This window comes from Stegostoma tigrinum, chromosome 5, assembly GCF_030684315.1.
Source record: "Stegostoma tigrinum isolate sSteTig4 chromosome 5, sSteTig4.hap1, whole genome shotgun sequence".
NCBI classification, from domain to species: domain Eukaryota; kingdom Metazoa; phylum Chordata; class Chondrichthyes; order Orectolobiformes; family Stegostomatidae; genus Stegostoma; species Stegostoma tigrinum.
The window spans coordinates 106024128-106045037 of record NC_081358.1 but is presented as its reverse complement, the minus strand read 5'-3'; the positions used below and the strand labels follow the sequence as shown (position 1 = coordinate 106045037).

The window sequence follows — 20910 nt, the reverse complement described above, 5'->3', positions numbered from 1 at the left end:
ACACCACAAAATGTCTTGAGACAGAATACCCCGAGGCCTTGTTCACTACAGCCACAACCTGAACTAGGCCAACCACAGAATGTGCTACCAAAATACCATCCAACGCATGTCCTGTCCCACTGGACAGGTCCAAACATCCTTGACCATTGCTAAACACCATCAAAGATGCCTACTGTTCTATCACCCCGTTCACATTTTGGAAAATCAGATCACAATGCTATGTTTATCCTCCCAGATTACAAGTAGAAATTGAAGCATGAGGACCCAGTACAGAAAGCAGTACAGTGTTGGATTGAGATAACCGAAGAGCTTCCATGGGGCTGGCAGTCGGTGTACTGGTCATATTAGAGAGCTTAGCAGCCACCCTAAACAAATATGCCACTACCGTTAAGTGTATAGAAGACTGTTTGACAAAGAAATTAATCCAAATGTTCCCCAACCGGAAACCATGGATGAACTGGGAGATCCACTCCCTTCTGAAGACCAGGTCTGAGGCCTGTCTGTCAGGCAACCCTGGCATGTACAGGAAATCCAGGTATAACCTTCGTACAGCCAACAGAGATGCCAAGAGGCAGTACCCAACTATGACCCAAACTAACCATACACACAACCACCATTTGTGGCAAGGCTTACGCAACATAATGGATTACAAACAAATCAAATAAAATTCTAGGAAACAGTACATCCCTACCCGACAAGCTCCACGCAGCGAATTGATGTCACTTCTCCCAGCAGCCTCCACTGCACTTGTACCCACGGTCACTGCCGCAGACATCAGATCAGCCTTCTTGAGAGTGAACCCGTGGAAAGCGAATGAGGCAGATAGAGTCCCCAGCTGTGTACTCAGGTCCTGTGTGGACCAGCAGGGCAGGAATATTCACAGATATCTTTAACCTCTTCCTCCTATGATCTGAAACCCTGACTTGCTTCAGGAAGACCACCACCATCCCGTCAGCAAAGTAAAATCACGCAACGTGCCTCAATGAGTACTGCCTGGTGCCTCTGACCTCCATAACTGTAAAGTGCTTCAATAGGTCGGTCAAGGATCAAGCTAACGCGAGCCTACCAAATTGCTTTGACCCTTTGCAATTCACCTACCAGTGCAAAAGGTCCATAGCAGCTGCCATCTCCCTGGCCTCACACTCATCCCCGGAACATCTAGATAACAAGGATACCTACGTCAGGCTCCTGCTTATTGATGACAGCTCTACCTTCAACACCATAATCTCAAACTCATCCCTAAACTCCGAGACCAAAGTCTGGCTCCCCTCTTCTGTAATTAGATCCTCGAATTTCCGATCCATACACTGCAATCAGTAGGTATGGGTGACAACACCCTCCACCACAATCCTCAACACCGATGCCCTGCAAGGCCATATACTTACCCCCCTACTAGACTCCTTATACATTCACAACAGGTTGCCTAAATTCCAAAATAAGTTTGCTGACGACACCACCCATTGTAAATCAGTTCTCAGACAACGATGAGGCTGAGTGCTTGGTGGCATGGTGTAAAGACAACAACCTCTCCATCAACATCGGCAAAATGAAGAAGCTGATCATTGCCTTCAGGAAACGAAATGAAGGGCATGTCCCTGTCTGTATCAATGGAGCTGAGGTGGAGACAGTTGAGAGCATCAAGGTTCCAGGAGTAATGATCACCAACAACCTGTCCAGGTCCATCCACGTCAACATGGCAATAAAGAAAACACAACAATGCCTGTACTTCCTCAGGAGGAGAGGAAATTGGCACGTCCACAAGGACTCTTACCAATTTTTACAGGTGTACTGTAGAAAGCTTCTGGCAACTGCTCTTTCCAAGACCACGAGAAACTACAGAGTTGTGAACACAGCCCAAACCATCACACAAACCAGCCTTTCATCCATTGACTCCATCTATATGTCCCACTGCCTCAGGAAAGCAAACAACATAATCCCACCCTAGTTATCCTCTCTTCCACACTTTTCCGTCTGGCAGAAGATATAAATGTTTGAATACACATACAAACAGATTCAAGAACAACTTCTTCCCTGCTGTTATCAAACTTTTGAATGGACCTCTCATTCTGATCTCTGTCTCTGTCTCTCTGTACCTTCTCTGCGGCTATAACACAGTATTCTGCACTCTGTGTGTTACCCTGATGCACTTTGTATGGTACAATCTGCCTGTATAACATGCAAAACAACACTTTTCGCTGTATCTCAGTACATGTGACAACAATAAGTCAATCAATATCAATCAATCATTTCAACTATTGAATCATAGTAGATCTATTGAACAGTTTAAACAAAAGATCAGGAATCTTCCTGGGTTTCCAGCTAATTTTTATACTCGAACCAACATGTATAAAGCAAATTATCACCTCCAAGTTACTTTCCAAGCCATAAGATGTCCAGTTGCTTGAATGCATCTGGGTTAAAATCTCAGAATATTTTCCCTACTGCACTATAATGTACCTGCAAGGATGACAGTGATACAAAATAGTGGCTTATCACCGCCTTCTCAAGGGCAATTAGTGATGGGTAACAAAGCCAGTCGTGCCAGTGATGCTCACATTTCATAAAACAAGCTTAATAAAATGATGTTAATTATCTTCTGTTTGTGTGCAAACTAGTGGTCATATTTGCCACAGTACAACAATGACTACTTTTCAAAAATATGTTATCTCTCATCTTTACCTATTAAATGATCAAAATGTTTGGTGACGCTCAACTAAAAGTTATTTAGATGGTTCGTTGCTGGCTGAGGGCCCTCTCCTGGCAGTGTTGCAGGATCATTCTTTGCCGTTTTTCTAAACTTCAAAGCACAAAAAGAACATTGTTTTTTAAAAGGTGCCTCACAGATATAAATTTGAAATTTCAGCATATCTGACAGGAGATCCAGGAAGGAACAGAGATAAAAGGGAAGTGGAAATAGAAGGGACAATTGGCAAGCAATCTTCTACCAATTCCTTAGCATAAATCTGCCATAAAATCATAGCTTTGGTGGTCCTAAAGAGCAATGTGATCAGTCTTACAACTTCGTTTCAAAACAATTTGCTGGCTTTACTCACAAGAGGGCCCGGTAAACCAGGGGGTCCAATGGGTCCTTGTTCTCCAGTGCTGCCCTGTGAAAAGCATTATATTAATGTTCAGCACAGTGATAACATATGCTTTGCAAACACGACTTCTAATTGTGCACTTAGCTGGATAAATCTGGGGAAAAGTAATGGCTGAGTCTGATGAACAAAAAAGTGAAATGATACTGCCTGATCATAGCACTCCATCTGTTTTTGGCCAGCAAGGCAGCACTTACTCTGACTGAAATGAGCTTTGCTAAGTTGCCAACTAATTTGTACCTCAACAAATGCTTTTCACAGCACTCAGATGGGTCTTGGAAGTTTCCATTCAAAGCAGGTGAGATGAAGGTCTTCAAAAGACCGATAGATTTAAGAGCTGGGATCATGACATGCCATCCTTTCAAGTGTACTGCATGAATAAGTAAGAGACAACATCAATTGGTTGGCTGCAATTCAAGATGCCACTGACCATTTCTGCGGGATCTGGAATCTGTTTTCTTATATGAAATTTATATGCTCAGTCTCTTTACCACTTGTCAGCAGAGCCATGTCTTAATTTAAGGTTCCCTTCGCCTTTATATTAGGTCGATTTCAATGTTCGGCATTTTCAGCCTTCAGAGAGAGTTAAAATGATATTTAAAGCAAGACTAATAATGTCACGTCCTGGTTAATTTTTGTATCTCATTCCTGAAACTGAGAACTCAATGCTTTGTTCTACAGAGCTGTTCATGCTCCAGAGCATTCAGAAAGTGTTGGAAGAGTATTGTATTTTATAGATATCACAGGCAAGCCCTAGCCTGTCCACCTTTATGTGAGCTATCCAGCTTGGACTAGTGAATAGCAGCTTACTTTGTTTGCTGAAACCTTTCTCTCTTCCTTAGTAAAAGCACAGTTGAAGTGTACTTTCTCAGCTGATTTCAAACAAGGCTAACAGTGGGATCTGATTTAGTAGCTCAGTTCCAATTAGACACTTAACAAGTGAGTCATGCAGGGCCATGATTTCTCTTACTTTCAAGGGAACGCAAATAATTCAGTTTCTCAAGCATCACCTCTTGTTATGTAAGATTAATGACAGCCTTACATCACATACTGCGCAAGTTGAACAAAAGCAAAAACCATTAGACTGATACCAGTGTTACATTACTTACAGGAAGGCCTTGGTTTCCTTGTGGTCCCCTTTGTCCTGGGGTTCCTGGATCACCCTTAAGAAACAAACACCATAAACAGATATACAGGAGAACAGAAAACATTTCACAACCTTATCAGTTGGGCTGAGATAGATATTTAAATTAATAATGGCTGCGTTTGAGAAGTGCTATTGAAAAAGCCTTGACAACTTTGCACAATGCATCCTATAAAGGGCGAAGTGTGTACTGTGTGCCAATATTATTTAAGTACTGTTTCACTTCATAGGTTTTGGTGAAGATACAGCCAAGAAAATAGGAGCATGTTCTCCAGCAAACCTGGTGACTGGAGAGTATCCAATGCAATCCTAAATTATGTATGTAAGTGGTAGAGTGAATGGGAGAGCAGCTTGTCTCTGACTTACTTCAGTAGTATTTTACTGGTCTAGTTGACTCCCATAATTTTCAATTTTAATCACCTGAAGGGTTTTAAAACCCAAAATTGGTGTCACCAAACTAGCACTTGATTTAATTCACCCCTTTTCCTTTTGGCTTGTATCCTGAATTGTGTGTTTTGCTTTTCAACTTAGATTCATTCATGTTGAGAAAAATAGAACTGATAAGAGATGGACACTTTGGTAAACCACAGGATGACAACAAATATATGATGGCATTCATAATGCGATCTATAGCAATGGCTATAATGCATGCAGTCGTATCAAACTACAATACATGCTTGAGTAGAAATTCAGTACAAATTAGGTGAAATGTGAAATGCAGCTGAAATGTCAAAACAGAATTTGAGCCGATGTTTTGATTTCATCATACCAAATGGCAGGATTCTAGGATTCATAAGGGATTCAAATATTTTGGGGAACAAACTGGATCGCTATTGGACATTCCCACCTCTGTGCAATGCAATGTTTTTGCTTTTCCAATAGGCCTACTTTGACTTAAAGAAGTAGATTCATTTGACAAACCTAAAATTATGCTTGAGCCGCCTTGCAAACATATAGAGATAATTTACTCAGAGGTAGTAGGAACTGTCGATGCTGGAGTCTGAGATAACAAGGTATAGAGCTGGAGGAACACAGCGGACCGGGCAGCATCAGAGGAGCAGGAAAGCTGACGTTTTGGGTCGGGACCTTTCTAGGGTCCCGACCCAAAACATCAGCTTTCCTGCTCCTCTGATGCTGCCTGGCCTGCTGTGTTCCTCCAGCTCTACACCATGGGGTCCCGACCCGAAACGTCAGCCTTCCTGCTCCTCTGATGCTGCCTGGCCCGCTGTGTTCCTCCTGCTGTACACCATGGTATCTTATTATAGAAATAATCCGTCCAGACAGTGTCAAATCTCCCTGGACATATATGTACTGCAAGGGTTAATAGGTACGCTGTTTAGATTTAATTCACAGTCATAATCAATCACAGTTTTCTTTCTAATATTTGTTGATAGGATGTGGACATTGCTGTCTGTGCCAGCATTCATTGTCCACCACTAACAGTTAAGACTTGACCATATTGTCGTGGAGCTGGAATCACAACCTCAGCCAAACCAGATAAGGACGCAGATTTCCCTCCCTAAAAGACAGTACAGACATTACATGAGCACTATGATTTACAGATTTTTATTGATTTCAAATTTCAGAACCATTTCACAAAAACGGCAGTCCTTCAGATCGTCTGTTGACATGTTACGCAGAATCCCTACAATGTGGAAGCAAGCCTTTCAGCCCATCGAGTCCACACTGACCCTCTGGCAAGCAGCCCACCCAGACCCACCCTCCTATCCTATCCCTGCATTTCCCACCCCAGACACTGTGTGCAATTAAGCACAGGCAATCTTGCTTATTTTCTGGGAGAAGTCCTGAGTGTTTTGGCAGCCAGTCACACGGTGAAAGCCTGGAGTCACAAAGGTCAGACCTAGCAGGGGGTAGCAGATTTTTCCCACAATCTGGCTGTTGGTACGAGCCCACATCATTTCCCAGTTTTGAATTCAGTGTGATGGTATGCCTAGGTAAGTTTTAACTCAATAAGCTTTGCGTTGTTAATACAGGACCAAAATCACTTGGTGTCCATACCTTCCTGTTTCATTGCCATATTTGATAAGAGGCTAAATTTGACAATGGCTGAAATAAATTTGTTAATCAGGTGAAAGCTCTCTAACAGTTAGGTTTGGAAGCAGCTAAGCCATGCAGAATAGAAGAGTTTAGCTTTTTAGCTGATCTCAGTCAGGGTTGCAGTAAAGGTGCTTCAGGAGGCATTAGCTGTTTTGAATTAGACTGGCACAATAGGGATTTCCACTATCCAACAGCTCCTATTGAAGCTGCTTGTGTGTTTGCTGCCCTTGCATGCATCACTAAGTTAAAAACTCAATGGACACCAAGTGATTTCAGTACTGTATTAACAGCCCAAAGCTTATTGAGTTAAAACCTCCTCAAAATTCAATGGGACTCCCAGTTAGGGGAAGAAAAACTTCTGCCCCATATCTTCCCAACCAACAATCACCAAACCACGGACAGGATATTCTGCCTCAGAGAGCAGCTAGCCAAGCAAAAGCTGTAAAGTACAACAGCACAACCATGGCCATTGTCAGTTCTGCACTCAGGGCTTGAGGAGGATTTCAGCAATAAATCAGAATTCTTTAACTTGAGAGTGTGCAGTTCAGCAATAAGGGCTGAGCAATGGTTTGAGAAACCTGTGTGTGTGTGTGTGTGTGTGTGTGTGTGTGTGTGTGTGTGTGTGTGTGTGTGTGTGTGTGTGGGGGGGGTGGTGTAGAAGAGAACCTCAGGATTAATACCTATTCACGGCGAAGGGTTATAGTTGGGGGTTGGGGGGTGTTGTGGGATTGTTGCTGATGGGCCCAGGACACCAGTGAATAGGACACACACCTGACTATCAGCAGGTCATGCAGGGAAACCAACTGGGTTAACTACTTGACATAGGCCCGTCCTGCTGCCAGTTTAATCCCATTTGTTGCCTTTTTAAAAGTACCAACTAGCAGGCAGGTCAGCCCCATCTTTGGTAAATTTCAATGAGGGCAAGGACTGAAATGGAGATGACAGACACACCCTCCACATCTAAGATGCTCAAGTGTCCTTTAACCCAACTGCAGGGGACTGTTAAACTGAAGCCTTTGGATTGGAAATGAAGAAAATTGCCTGAACAAAGAAGACACATTTTTTTTAAAGAAAGGCCAATCACACTGTCGCTCCATGCACATCCAAATGTTTGATCACAAAGTGTAGAACTGGATGAACACAGCAGGCCAAGCAGCATCCTAAGATGCTGCTTGGCCTGTTGTGTTCATCCAGCTCTACACTTTGTTATCTTGGATTCTCCAGCATCTGCAGCTTCTATTATCTCTCACATCCAAATGTTTGTCAGGAAAAAAAGAACATTAATAGAAACTGTACTCACAGGTTCTCCTGGGGTCCCAGGAGGTCCCAATTCTCCTATCGCACCAGGGTCACCCTGCAGTAGGGGCGATGCATATAATACACATGATTGGGAGTTTTATAATATGCTAAACAACAGGGAAAATACATGAAGGATGCAGCTAAAGAAGAAAAGTTTGAGTAATTGAACACCAGAACAGCACATGGGAGAGTAAATAAGTCACAAGGAGAGAAAGAAGAAGGATGAGAGGTGACTTGATCGAGATTTACAAGATACTGTGAGGGATAGATAGAGTGGATAGTCAGAGATTTTTTCCCAAGAGGGAAATGACTATTACGAGGGGACATAATTTTAAGGTGATTGGAGGAAGGTATAGGGAAGATGTCAGAGGTAGGTTCTTTAGACATAGAGTGGTGGGTGTATGGAATGTGCTGCCAGCAGTGGTAGTGGAGTCAGATACTTTAGAGGCATTTAAGCGACTCTTGGATAGGCACATGGAAGGCAGTATAATGTAGGGAATGCAGGGTAGTTTGATCTTAGTAGGATAATAGATCGGCACAACATTGTGAGGCAAGGGGCCTGTACTGTGCTGTGTTGTACTATTCTCCGTTCTATGAAAGAATTAAATACAAAGGAAGACAGAACTACATGAGGAAAATAGAATGGAAACCAAACGAAAGGGAAGGAAAATTAAATGAGTGCTAAAGTGAATTAATTGGAATGGGGGAAGATTTAAAACTAACAGAAGTTTGTGAACTAAATGTGAAATAGACAAGTAGCCATAAACAAAGGGAAAATTATAAAATGGAGAAAAAGTTAAATAAGTTGGAGAGAGAAGCAAATGGAAGAGAGGAAATTAGCAGAAGAAAATGAAATAGTTGGGAGAGGGTGCACAAGAATTAGCAAACTGAGAAACAAAGCCATTAGCGTCAAGGAAAGAACAGAAAGAAATTTAAATAAATTAGGGAGTGATACAAACTGAAAGAGAAATACATTTGAAGTGAAGCAAGAGGGAACAGAGTCACATTGATCCACTGCTGCACAAATCTAAACCTGACGTCCTACTTCAGTCACCTGTCTGGAAGGTAATCACCTCACGCTGTTTGGCTACATAAAGGAACTATATAAATGTAACTTGTTGTTATTTCCACTCCCATCACTGGGTATCTGCCTTTTCCAACCAACTTCAATAAAATCTTTGAGAATGTATCCCTTCTACCACATCATTCTGCAGCACATTGATTTTTACATTAACTTTACTACTTTATGATCAAATTCGCATTTTGAATGCTTATTGCTTCCATCTGTACCTTTTCATTATAAAGCTGCTGCTTCTAACTAGCCTTTTGCTTTTCTGATACCTTCTTGATTACACCTAAAACACAGATCATTGAACAGTACAGCACAGGAATATGCCCTTGTCTGCACCATTCTAAACTAATCCCATCTTTTAATGTTATTCATTCACAGGATGAAGGTGTCACTGGCTAGGACAGCGTTTATTGCCCATTACTAATTGCCCAGAGGGCAGCTGAGAGTCAGCCACATTGCTGTGGGTCTGCCTGCCCATGGTCCATCCCCCTATTCCCTGCCAGTCGTGTGGCTGTCTAAATGCCTCTTAAATGTTGCGATCATTTTTGCTTCTGCCAACTCCCTGGAAGCATGTTCTAGGTATCTACCACTGTCTGTGTAAAGAAAAAGCTTATCTTGCACATCTCCTTTAAACTTCACCCCTCTCACCTTAAACCTATGTCCCCTTGTATTTGTCACTTCCAACGTGGGAAACAGACTCCATCTATCCACCCTAGCTGTGCCTCACACAACTTGATATACTTGTATCAGATCGCCCTCGCAACTTCTGATGTTCCAGCAAAAACAATCCAAGTTTTCCAACTTCTCCTGATAGCTAATGCACTCCATTCCAGGCAACATCCTGGTAAACCTCTTCTGCACACTCTCCAAAGCCTTCAGGCCAGAACTGCACACAATAGTCCACATGAGGCCGAGCTAAAGTTTTATACAGCTGCACCTTTTATACGTAATGCCCAACCACAAAAGCAAGCATGCTATAAGCTTTGTTTATGATCTTATCCATGTGTGTTACCACTTGCAGAGGGCTATGGACTTGCACCCCAAGATCCCTCTGTACCTCAATGATCATGAGAGTCCTGCCATTTAATATATACTTTCCACTTGCATTTGACCTCCCAAAATGCATCAACTCAACACTTTTCTGGATTAAACTTCATCTGTCATTTCTTTGTCAACTTTTCAACTGATCTACACCTTGCTGTATCTTTTGACAACCTTCCTCACCATCCACAGAGATCCCAGCACTGATCCTTGCAGAACATCACTGGTCACAGTCCTCTAGTCAGAAAAAGCAGCCCTCCACAACTACCTTCTTTCTTCTATGACCAAGCTAATTTGTATTCAATGTATCAACTCATTATGGAACCAGCCTACTGCAACAAATGCTTTTGTAAAACCAATGTCGACAACATCCACTACCCTACCATCATCAGTCATCTTCATCACTTCCTCCTTGACACCCTGCCTCCAGAATTTCTTGCCTACTTTTCCTAGTTTTGTTCAGTCTCCTAATGCCCAGTTTTGAGGAAAGCTTCAAAACTAAAATATTAACCTATAATATCTACTCTTATTCAACTTGTGCATTTCAAATGTTTTCTGTTGTATTTCAGATTTCTGCCATTTGCATCTTCAGTTTTCTCAGACTAAGCAACACTAACCATAACATATATTTGCTTAAAATTATGAGGAATGTTAATGCAAACAAAATCTTTGATAAACCAGAAGGAGCAAGACCAAAATCAACAAGTTGCATTTAAGATGCTTCAGAGCAACACTACTGAGACTGAACGAGAGCATGATTCTGTCAACTTTCAGTTTAAATATAGCATCCCCTGTTCTTAAAAGAAATGTTTGCATCTCATCATATAGTTATCTCAAACAACATCATAATTGACATGAATGGCTATTTTATCTTCAGGGTGCTGGGTCGTGGAAGGGGATCTATTGGGCAGGGAGGTAAAGGGAGTGTTGAGCCTCGTTGTTGATAATGTTATGCTTCTTAATCCAAAAAAAAGTTGATTTTTTGTACTTTTAGGATTAACAGAAAGCCCTGCACAAAATCATCTCTTCAGAGCCTTCTGGTGGGTGCTCTTTAATATCAATGCAGGCAGAATATTTTCATATTTGAGTAGTAACCCTGTTACTCTAAATTAACTATTATAGATTGTCCATCACCAACCTTCCTCCCCTGCCCTCCAGCAGTTAACATCATTGTAATCATCTAAGGCTTTAAAACTGCCACCCTATAGAGGGTAGTGTCTGAGATACTATTTTTGCTTGAGTTGTCTCTTTTCCTGGTATATGTCTGACCTCTCATTGTGCACTGTCATCTTTCATGTCCCTATTACAACTTTCCTGTCTGTGTCAATACCATTCTGGTCACTGTCTCTCCAAATATAGCCCTCTGAATCTGAAAGTATATTGTCTTTTCTCTGAATATCCCAGGATCATCAATACCTCAGAATTTGGACTCAACTCAAGGCCTTGCATTCCAAATTCATTGCTTCTAATTAGTAATAAAAATATGGAACACTTAATGCAGGAAGTCAGAAATTAATACATATAAATACAGAAAATGTTGGGTATATGCAGCAACTCAGTAATTTTTGTTTGAATGGAATAAAGATGAACTGATGATCTAGGTAAACACACCTCACTAAATACTCATCAGCAGATTTACGATTCCCAAGCAAAGCCTTAACTTGTCTCTGTTTTTCTGACATTGCATACCTGCTCTGTAGATCCAGGGACATTATTAAATTCAATTATCTTATTCTAGCCAAAGCCTCAAAGATCTGTTCTAAAAGCTCGATATACGAGTTAGAAATCTAGAATGAAAACAAAAGAAAAGTTAGAAGACAGGTCAGACAGAATTTATGGGAAGAGGAAAACAGAATGAATACTTCAGATCAATAACATCTTGTTGGATAACAGGAAATATTATTCCTCTTCCTGTATTGATGCTGTTTGACCAGCTGCGTATTTTCTGAACGGTGTATTTAAAAACAAATCATACCAATGTCTGAAAGTTTGGTATACAGCAAGCTGTAACTTTATTTTTCATTCACCTGAAAAATAAAAACCAACCTTTTGCCCAATATGTCCTTTCTGGCCCGGTGATCCATGTAATCCCTTAAAAGAAAGAGAGATGAATAATTTTTCACAGGTTTAAATACTGGCCAATGCTGGGTCCTTCAATGAATCAATTAGTACTGGGATTGTTTTCAGTTATGCTAAGGTTAATGACTATGATTCTATGGAAGAATCAATTTCAGCACATGTTTTTACAGGGAATTCAAGCATGCAAAAAGTGGCATTGGTATTTCCTGCAAACAAGGAGTAGTTGAAAGGATGGAAAAGTTATCAGAAATAGACAGGAATGTGCATTTGAGGTTGCAATCAGAGCAGCAGGCTTGAGGAGATGAAGAGTCCACTCCTGATCTGTATATTTAATAAATCTCTTCAAACCACAGCATCCATGAATGCATTGTATGCGTTCACAATTCTGTCATCACTAATGGTAATTATACGTTTTTCAAATTTTTGTAAAGAGTGACTTACACTTGATTATGTCTCTCAGAGTGCTTCAAAAAACTATTTTGAAAATGTTGCCACCAATTTTAGATTTAAAAGCTAAGCGATACACTGCAAAATATCTTAAGAAGCAATAGCATGAGTGGTCAGTAAGCCCTTGTAAGGTTTTGACTAAAAGATATTGCTTAAAGTATTCACTTGGAGAACCATCTCTTACTTTTCAACAAATATTAATAACCTCCTGAATCATGCAAGTGGTAAATTAGACCTCAACTGAACAAATCATCATAATAATGATAGTTTTAGAAATGCATTCAACCAGGGATGTAGATTACATGCTTGGGGTCTGTGCTGGGACGTAAACCCATGATTTACTGACTCAGGTGAGACAATTCAAATAGCCTGGCAATAAGAAATTATTATAAGTAAAGAAATCATTCATATAGGTGATTAGTTTGTTTCAGTAAAAATGCTTACAGGTAGACCTGGAGCCCCAGTTTCCCCCATTCGACCCGGTATTCCTGCATCTCCCTATAATAAAAATGTAAGTGTAAAAATGTATTTGTGGAGAAAAAAATAATGAGCATTACTCCAACAAGTTTGACCAATTTGACATTGATCTAAATGTTATTTATCTTGGACTAGGGTACAGGGTGTATGGGCTGTATAATTCTGGAATCATTTTAGAGGATGGCATGCTCAGCTTGCCTGCCCTCTACCCATCAAATCTGCCACACAACTTCTGGCATTTTCCTAATAGTACTTAAAAAGCAATGCATTTCTTACCCGGTTGCATTCCCTGCTGTTGTATCCTAAATTTAAACTACTTTTAAACTGATCAAAACCATTAGTGCCTAACTCTAATTAACCCCTGATCCAAAATCCAAGTGTCAGGAGTACTTTCAGGCTTGCAGAGACAGGAATTTTTGTAACATTTAATTTGTGGCTGAGGAGTGGAAATTCAGGTCTCAATGGGTGGAGTTTAAATACCTAGCTACATTTCTGGCAGTGCTCTTTTCAAGTGCTCTTTCAGGCAGCACGGTGGTTCGGTGGTTAATACTGTTGTCTCACAGCACCAGGGACCCTGGTTCAATTCTACCCTCCGGCAACTGTCTATATGGAGTTTGCACATTCTCCCTGTATCTGCACGAGTTTCCTTCGGGTAGCCCGGTTTCCTCCCACAGTCCAAAGGATGTGCTGGTTAGGTCGAGTGGCCATGCTAAAGTGCCCATAGTGTTCAGGGATGTGTAGATTAGGTGGGTTATAGCAGGGATGGGTCTGTGTGGGATGCTCTGGCAGCCAGTGTGGACTTGTTGGGCCGAAGGGCCTGTTTCCACACCGTAGGGATTCTAATAAGAACTGCTCTTCTATAACAACCTAACTGATCACTCTGCGGTAAGTTACATTACTCTCACTACCTGTCAAACTACACAACCATCTCCAAGAGTATGGATGGATATGCGTTAGTCTTGATGATATTTTGTACCCAAGTTGCAGAATGTGTGAGCTGATTGATTTTTTTCTATTTTTCATTAATAAGTAACTTTTCAAAATTAAATAGGCTTTGAACTTTTTTAAGAGGTTCATGATGCTTCAGCTTCTATGATAATGCAATCTCAATCTTTCTTTAGATCCATGCCATTCTGCTTTCCAAGTGAATCGACCATTAACATTTTTCATTTCTTAGTTGGCTGCCTAACAGAATGTTAAAAATTCCTTAATGCAATTGGCTGTCGTGATAACTTGATGAACTCAATGGGGCTTGATGTTGCAATCCAATACACACAGACAAAGGAAATTCACAACTCATTAGGAGTCTCAAGATCATTCAGTTAGGATTTCTTCAATGTCACTGATACATACTCTTTTATCACTAATGAAAGCAAAAGCCATGTTATTAACAATTTAACAATCATATTTAGCATCAACAATACTCCTATTGTCACCTTTTGACCTTCTGGTCCAGGATTCCCATCCCGTCCAGGATGACCAGTTATACCCTGAAACAGAAATGACCAATTTTAAATCTGGGTTATTTTTTCATCTCCTTCTTGAAATCAGTGATGCCTTCACAACCTTCATTTCTACAGATATTCATTTCAGTACCCATTATACATGTGTGAACCAGGACATGAAGACTATGTAATCTGTTGGAGTATGAGAGGCAAATAATGTTCTGATGTACACAAACGTGCGCACACTAAAGTCACTGGATAATGGACTGGCAAGAACAAACTTGATGATTCCCACTTGTCTTGCAAAGTTTCTTTGTAGTCATAAAAGGATGGGCCAAGCTGAGGTCAGCTAAGATTTCAGAGTAGATTTGCAGGTCAGCTAACTCAGCTGAGAGTTGGGAGCAAACCTAGAATTTTCCTGGCCCAGCTACTAAGCAGGCAAACTCCCTGAGTCAGTGGGAAAACAGTGAGCTTTGGTTTGTTTTGATTTAATACCCTCTATACACATGTAGAAGTTTTGTTTCTAAGACTAAATTTTAGTCAGAAACTAGAGGGTCAACTTTTACAGCAGTTAACAATTTTAGAATTGATTAGCTCATGGAATTAACACCAGACTATTAATCTAGGGACATTGGTAATGTTGCAGGGACCCCAATTTAAATCCCACCATGCCAGATCCTGCAACCTGAATTTAATTTTTAAAATATTTGGATATAAGAGTCTAATGATGACCATGATCATTGTTGATGGTCAGAAAAAGGCAGCTGGTTCACAAATGTCCTTTAGGGAAGCTAGCTGCCATCCTTGCATGGTCTGGTCTACATGTGACTCCAGGCTCCAGACTCACTGCAAAGTTGTTGACTCAGCTGCCCTCTGGAAGCATGGGAATAAATACTAGTCTAGCTGTCTTCCATGAATTTAAAAAATCCAGCTTCTCCCATCACTTCCCTATTGAAATTGTTACATCAGAGATTGTTCACACCATTTCAATCTCCAAGCATAGCACAAAAGATTCTTCTCTACAGTCATAACATTGTATTCTTTGCTCTGTTCTATTAATGTAGTGCATTTTGCATGGTATGATGTGTCTGTACCGCAGATTTTCATTTTAATTGTGACAACAATATATCAAATCAAAACAGGTTCTGTAAGTATTTTTAATAAATTTGTATTTTTAAGTAATAATTTCAACGGAAAACAGATTTTAATTTCTGCACACTAATTGAATTAAATTTCATTAAATTTATCAAAAAAACACATTTATACAAATATATAGTATTTTATTAACTTTTTCACAGTTGACAAATATTACTAAGCAGCAGAATATGTGCTGAATGTGTTTCTTTTATCTACAGAACCCACTTTGCTCTTTATCTTCAGAACCAAGTAATTCAACCCAATCTATGTTTTGAATGACATCATCAAAATGGGTTCTCAACTAACATAAGTTCATCAGCATTCACATTGTCATCAATGTTATCACTCCACCAAGAATCATTCTGTGCCATCAATTGCATTAGATGTTAAAAATTCCTTGAATAATTTTGTTAAATCTCCACTTTGACTTTGTCCTAGGTCTCTAGAATCCACACAAATAGAATTACTGATCTGATGAAGGGTCTAGGCCCGAAACATCAGGTTTTGTGCTCCTAAGATGCTGCTTGGCCTGCTGTGTTCATCCAGCTTCACACTTTGTTATCTCTATTACTAATGCAGAGCTGGTGTGTTACCTCATTTTGTGAATGTTTTCTCTCCCCTGATCACCTAATCATTATACTTTTTTTTCTGTCCTTGCCAATCTTGCTTAGAAAGACATCAAGTGGCTGAGCAATGTTGGTTAGACCACTAAGAATCACTGTAGTATCGATTTTACAGTATCTAATTTTTACAGTGTCACTGACAATATGTAATGTCAATAATGTCGCAGATGTGAAGAGATTCTCTCTATGTAATCTTTCTGGTTGCAAAAAGTAATCTTTCATCAGCTTCATTTTCATCTGTCAGTTGTTTATTGTGAATTGGATGACTTCTTGGAGGTTGCTATTTTGAGAGGGTTCTTCCTTTGAATATCACAACTGACTAAGGTTTCATCCTGTTGGGCATACGTAACATCACCGTGCTGAATCTACTCTCTTCATGGCCACTTTTCTTCACCAATGCTCATTTCTCTATAACTTTACTTGCCAGTTAGCTGACTAGGACATCAAAATTCATATTCCCAATACAGGCTAATCTGCATCCAATTTTCTCTTAATGTATGATTACAGTGTTGGAAGTGTGATAAGCTTGTTGTCAAGTTCTGCTGGAAAACACTCTGAGAACTAGCCTTCGTAACAGTCAAAAAACTGTTTCTCTTCATGAACCTGTTACACTCTCCAGATGTGGAGGTGCCAGTTTTGGGCTGGGGTGGGCAAAGTCAGAAATCACACAATACCAGATTATAGTTCAACAGGTTTATCTGAAATCACAAGCTTTCGGACTGCTGCTCTGTTGTCAGGTGAAGGAGCAGCACTCCAAAAGCTTGGGATTTCAAATAAACCTGTTGAACTACAATCTGGTGTTGTGTGATTTCTGACACTACCCACTGTTAGCTTTCAAATACATGATGCTTAATTCTCATTTGTTTGAGTGCAAAGACTCCAATGATTCTCAAGCCCGCTCTGATCATTTGCAATTTTTTTTTTGCAACTTTGTCTTTCAATTGTCACAGGCTTGACTTTTCTACCTCTGCGCATTGATTTTTTCAGCATATCCCTGAACTGTAATGCAAGATTCCTCCAATCTTTCAGGCTTGATTTTCAAAGCCTTGAATTCTCTAGCTACTGCTCACTTTCTTGTCCACTCTATAATCACAATGCCTTTAAGTTTGAACTGGGCTGTGTATCTATTGTTCGTTCTTGGGACCTTATTGCCATAGACGCAGGATTGACAAGAACACAGCAGGCACCAGTGAAGTGGTACCCTTCGCATCACTTCTTGCCATGCACAGATACAATGAGCTGAACTACCACCTTTGACAGTGTACAAACCTTTTACAGTCAATCGACCATTACTTGAGCATACATATCTAATCATGTTTTATGCTGTTATCTTTCCATCTGGATATTCCTTTGTGTTGCATATGTTCTCTTGTTTGGTGAATTGATCTAACGCTTGGAAGTCTCTGTTGAGCAATTTGTCAGGTTTTCTTCCAGTTTCCTTTCATTTTCTCTTCCGTTATACTGGTTTCTGGTGGATACCAGTACGCCATTAACAAACAGAGCATATTATTCAGTAACGTTTGTATGTAACTATTCCTATTGCTCCCCAAAGAAGCCTATGTGATGTAAGGATGGCCTTCAGCATATCAAGACTTTGGGACCTACTATCATCTCACATTTGCCTTTTCTAATTTTAAACAAGCACATTGCAAAGTGGTTCAGTTGATATTCAATTCAGAACACACCAATGATGTGAAAACGGCGCTGATACCTCATTCAGAATTAGCGTAGGGATTAGAAACCTAGAGCGTCATTGCAAGTTGTGAAATTCAAACTAATAAGTTTATTCATTTGTGGATTTGCACCAAAATAAAAATATCCATCTGTTCTACATCACGTGTTGAACTGCCCAGTTCTGCTAATCTAGTCTGAATATTGACCTTGTCAATGTTACCCACGTCCTGAAAACCAGTTTGAAAAAGTGAAAACTGAGCTCCACTTTGTGACAGATCATCACCCTGACAAGGTACAGAGGGTCCCTTGTTAGGATCATTGTGACCTTCTAGCTCCTGGTAGGACCACCCATGACAGCAAGTTAATGGCTGGTAAACATGAAGCGCAAGCCAAAAAATCCTCAACTGCTGAACAGATGGAAGACTATTTCACCAGCTAGGAAGGTGCAAGAATACTGCAGTGCCAAGATGTCTCTACCATCATGATTTGACACATTACTGAAATCTGATAGCCAATCCAACAATAATGTATGGACAAAGATAGCACCTCAAGGTTACATTAAATAATGTCAGATGCAGACTTCCAAGCAGGATCTACTGTGATGCTAGAAAATTAGTATTCGGGACATCCTGTGTACCTGACAGTCCCTAGTTAAGAATCTGCATACAGATACATGAAGGTCATGGACATCTTTGAAATAAAGGCATCTATTGGAAGTAACATCTGTGACTGGGTAGGATATTCTCTTCGCATCTCAAATGGTCAGGGATCCAGAAAAGATGTCCTGAAAAAGAGAAGCTGTTCCTTCTTTTATTTCCCTCCCAGCTGGGAACCACGCCCTGCAGAATTACCAACTGGTCAAAGAAGAAAAACCGTAAGTTTTGCAACTTGGAATCTTAAAACACTGCCAAATAATTGCTAAATAAGTAACTCTTCAGGAAGAATTGCAACTATATCACATGATTATTAAGCTTCCTATTTAATATTGCTGGTACCAGTGAGACCCACCATCCTGGAGACTGGCGCTAAGGATCAAATAGGGGGATACATCTTTTACTGGAAAGGCAAGACTGACAGTAAATTTTGAACCTGTGGGATTTTCCTTGCCAACCATAAGAAGATTCACTGTCAGAACACCCCAACTATAGAAATGAAAGACTCATGACATATCACCCCCAGCCCTGCCATGACCATTACGGCACCCTGATTGGAACTAATATCCCAACCCTTGACTCAGATGATATTAAAGTCTTGATGAAGTCTTCTTTACCACCCCGAAAGATGAAAAGTTTGTCTTTCTGGGAGATCTTAATGATAGGGTTGGATGTCTGTGGCTTGGATGTCTGCATTTGAAGCTTTGGGAAAAGGTGTGTTGGCTAAAGTCAATGCATATGTTGTCCTCTTCCTGACAAATTATGCTCAGCATGGTCTCATTATAACAACATCTTCTTTCAAAAGAATGGCAAAGATGAAACTACACTGAGTTATCCCGATTAAAACATCAGCATCTCCTGCATTCTGTCACATTTTTGAATCAAATATTCAAATGATTTCAGCATTCCAATCCATGTGGAGAATGATGCTTGTTGCATTGATCATGGAACTGTTTGCTCTGTAATATATATCCACCCAGCAATAAGTCAATGCAAAGCTGTTTCATCTAATGGGTCCTCAACACAGAGCTGACATGAAGTGACTGATGCAGTTGGTGGTAGTCAGTAGGAGATCTCCTTGCCCATGTTTGACCTATTACCTTGACACCTCATAAGATCTAGGGTCAATGTTGAGGACTCCTGGCAATGTTGAGTGGCTATTTCACAGTACCACTTGCTCCAGTTGGTCTGTCCTGACACATACTCAAAGACCATGATGTAGTGAGTATGACCGAGTCACTGCTTGTCTAATGTGTTGGACAGCTCTTCCAATTTTAGCACAAGCTCTCAAGAGTTATTCATCAACCCGACAAAAGCATTTGACTCAGTAGATAATGAAGCCCTGTGGATTATGCTTCACGAAAAGTAGAAACAAGTATATGATCTAAATGGTGACAGGTTTTTAGACCATGCAAGTTAATACTTAGAACAAGTAATTAAAATACTTACAGAATGTTATCATTCACTGCAAGGAGAATTGAACATATAAGCAGGAAAGTTATACTTTAATTCTACAGGACATTGGTGAGAAAACATGTGCAGTCCTCTGTAGAGGAATGATCTCTTTTATTTAAATTAAATTAAATTTTTATTTAAATTAAATTTTGTCGGAAGTTCAGGGAAAATGTTTTCAGCTAATACCTTAATGGGTGGGTTGCCTTATGAAGAAAGGTTGGGCAGATTAGCTTTGTATCTACTGGAGTATAGAAAAGTAAGAGATGTCCTGATTGAAGCATATAAGATCCTGAGTCTTGCCCAGGTGCATGTAGAAAAAAAAGTTTCCTCTTGTGGGAGAATCTCAAACTAGCGACTGCCCATTTAAGATTGAGATAAGGAGAAATCTTTCTCACAGAAGCTTGAGAGTCTTTGGAATTTTCTTTCACAAAAGTTGTGGAATGAGAGTCTTGAATACTTTTAAGGCAGAGGTAAAGAAACTCTTGATAAGCGAAAAAGTGAAAGGTTATCGGGGAAACATGGAGATATGGAACAATATTAGTCATGAACTTTCCAAGTGGTGAAAGAAACTCAAAGGGCTGGATAGCACACTCTTAGAAACATAGAAAATAGGTGCAGGAGCAGGCCATTCAGCCCCAAGAGGCTGCATAACCATTTAATATGTTGACAGCTGATCATGCAATTTCAATACCTATTCCTGCTTTCTCTCTATACCTCTTGATCCCTTTAGCCACAAGAGCCACATCCTGATCCCTCTTGAACATATCAAACGAACTGGCCCCAACAGTTTTCTGTGGGAGAGAATTCCACAGGTTTAAAACTCTTAGTGAAGAAATTCTTGCTCATCTCGGTCCTGAATGGCTTATCTCTTATTCCTCGACTGTGACCCCTAGTTCTGGACTTCCCCATGACCAGGAACATTCTTCCCACATCTAGTCTGTCCAGTCCCATTAGGATTTTATATGCTTCCATGAAATCCCCTCTCATTCTTCTAAATTCCAGTGAGTACAGGCCCAGTCGATCCAATCTTTTTTCATATATCAGTCCTACCATTCTGGGAATCAGTCTGGTGAATCTTCAGCCTAAGAGACCAAAGTTTGAAGTTGACATATTTTTGATTAGCAATAGCATAAAAGGTTATGAGAATAGTGTGGGCAAAATACACTGAAGTGTTCGATCAGCCATGATCATATGAAATGGGGACATAT

The 20910-nt window shown here is 40.3% G+C and overlaps 1 protein-coding gene across 2 annotated transcripts in view; it reads right to left on the bottom strand.

Moving 5' to 3' along the window:
* Nucleotides 1–20910, bottom strand: part of LOC125451406 (collagen alpha-3(IX) chain-like) — a 113954-nt gene that overhangs the window by 30180 nt on the left and 62864 nt on the right. For both annotated transcript variants that reach the window (XM_048528451.1, XM_048528452.1), the window contains exons 24-29: nt 14152–14205; nt 12683–12736; nt 11759–11803; nt 7601–7654; nt 4208–4261; nt 3054–3107 (exon numbers count right to left, since the gene is read on the bottom strand). In XM_048528451.1, the coding sequence (XP_048384408.1) occupies nt 3054–3107; nt 4208–4261; nt 7601–7654; nt 11759–11803; nt 12683–12736; nt 14152–14205 (315 nt within the window). The remainder of the gene's footprint in view (nt 1–3053; nt 3108–4207; nt 4262–7600; nt 7655–11758; nt 11804–12682; nt 12737–14151; nt 14206–20910) is intronic.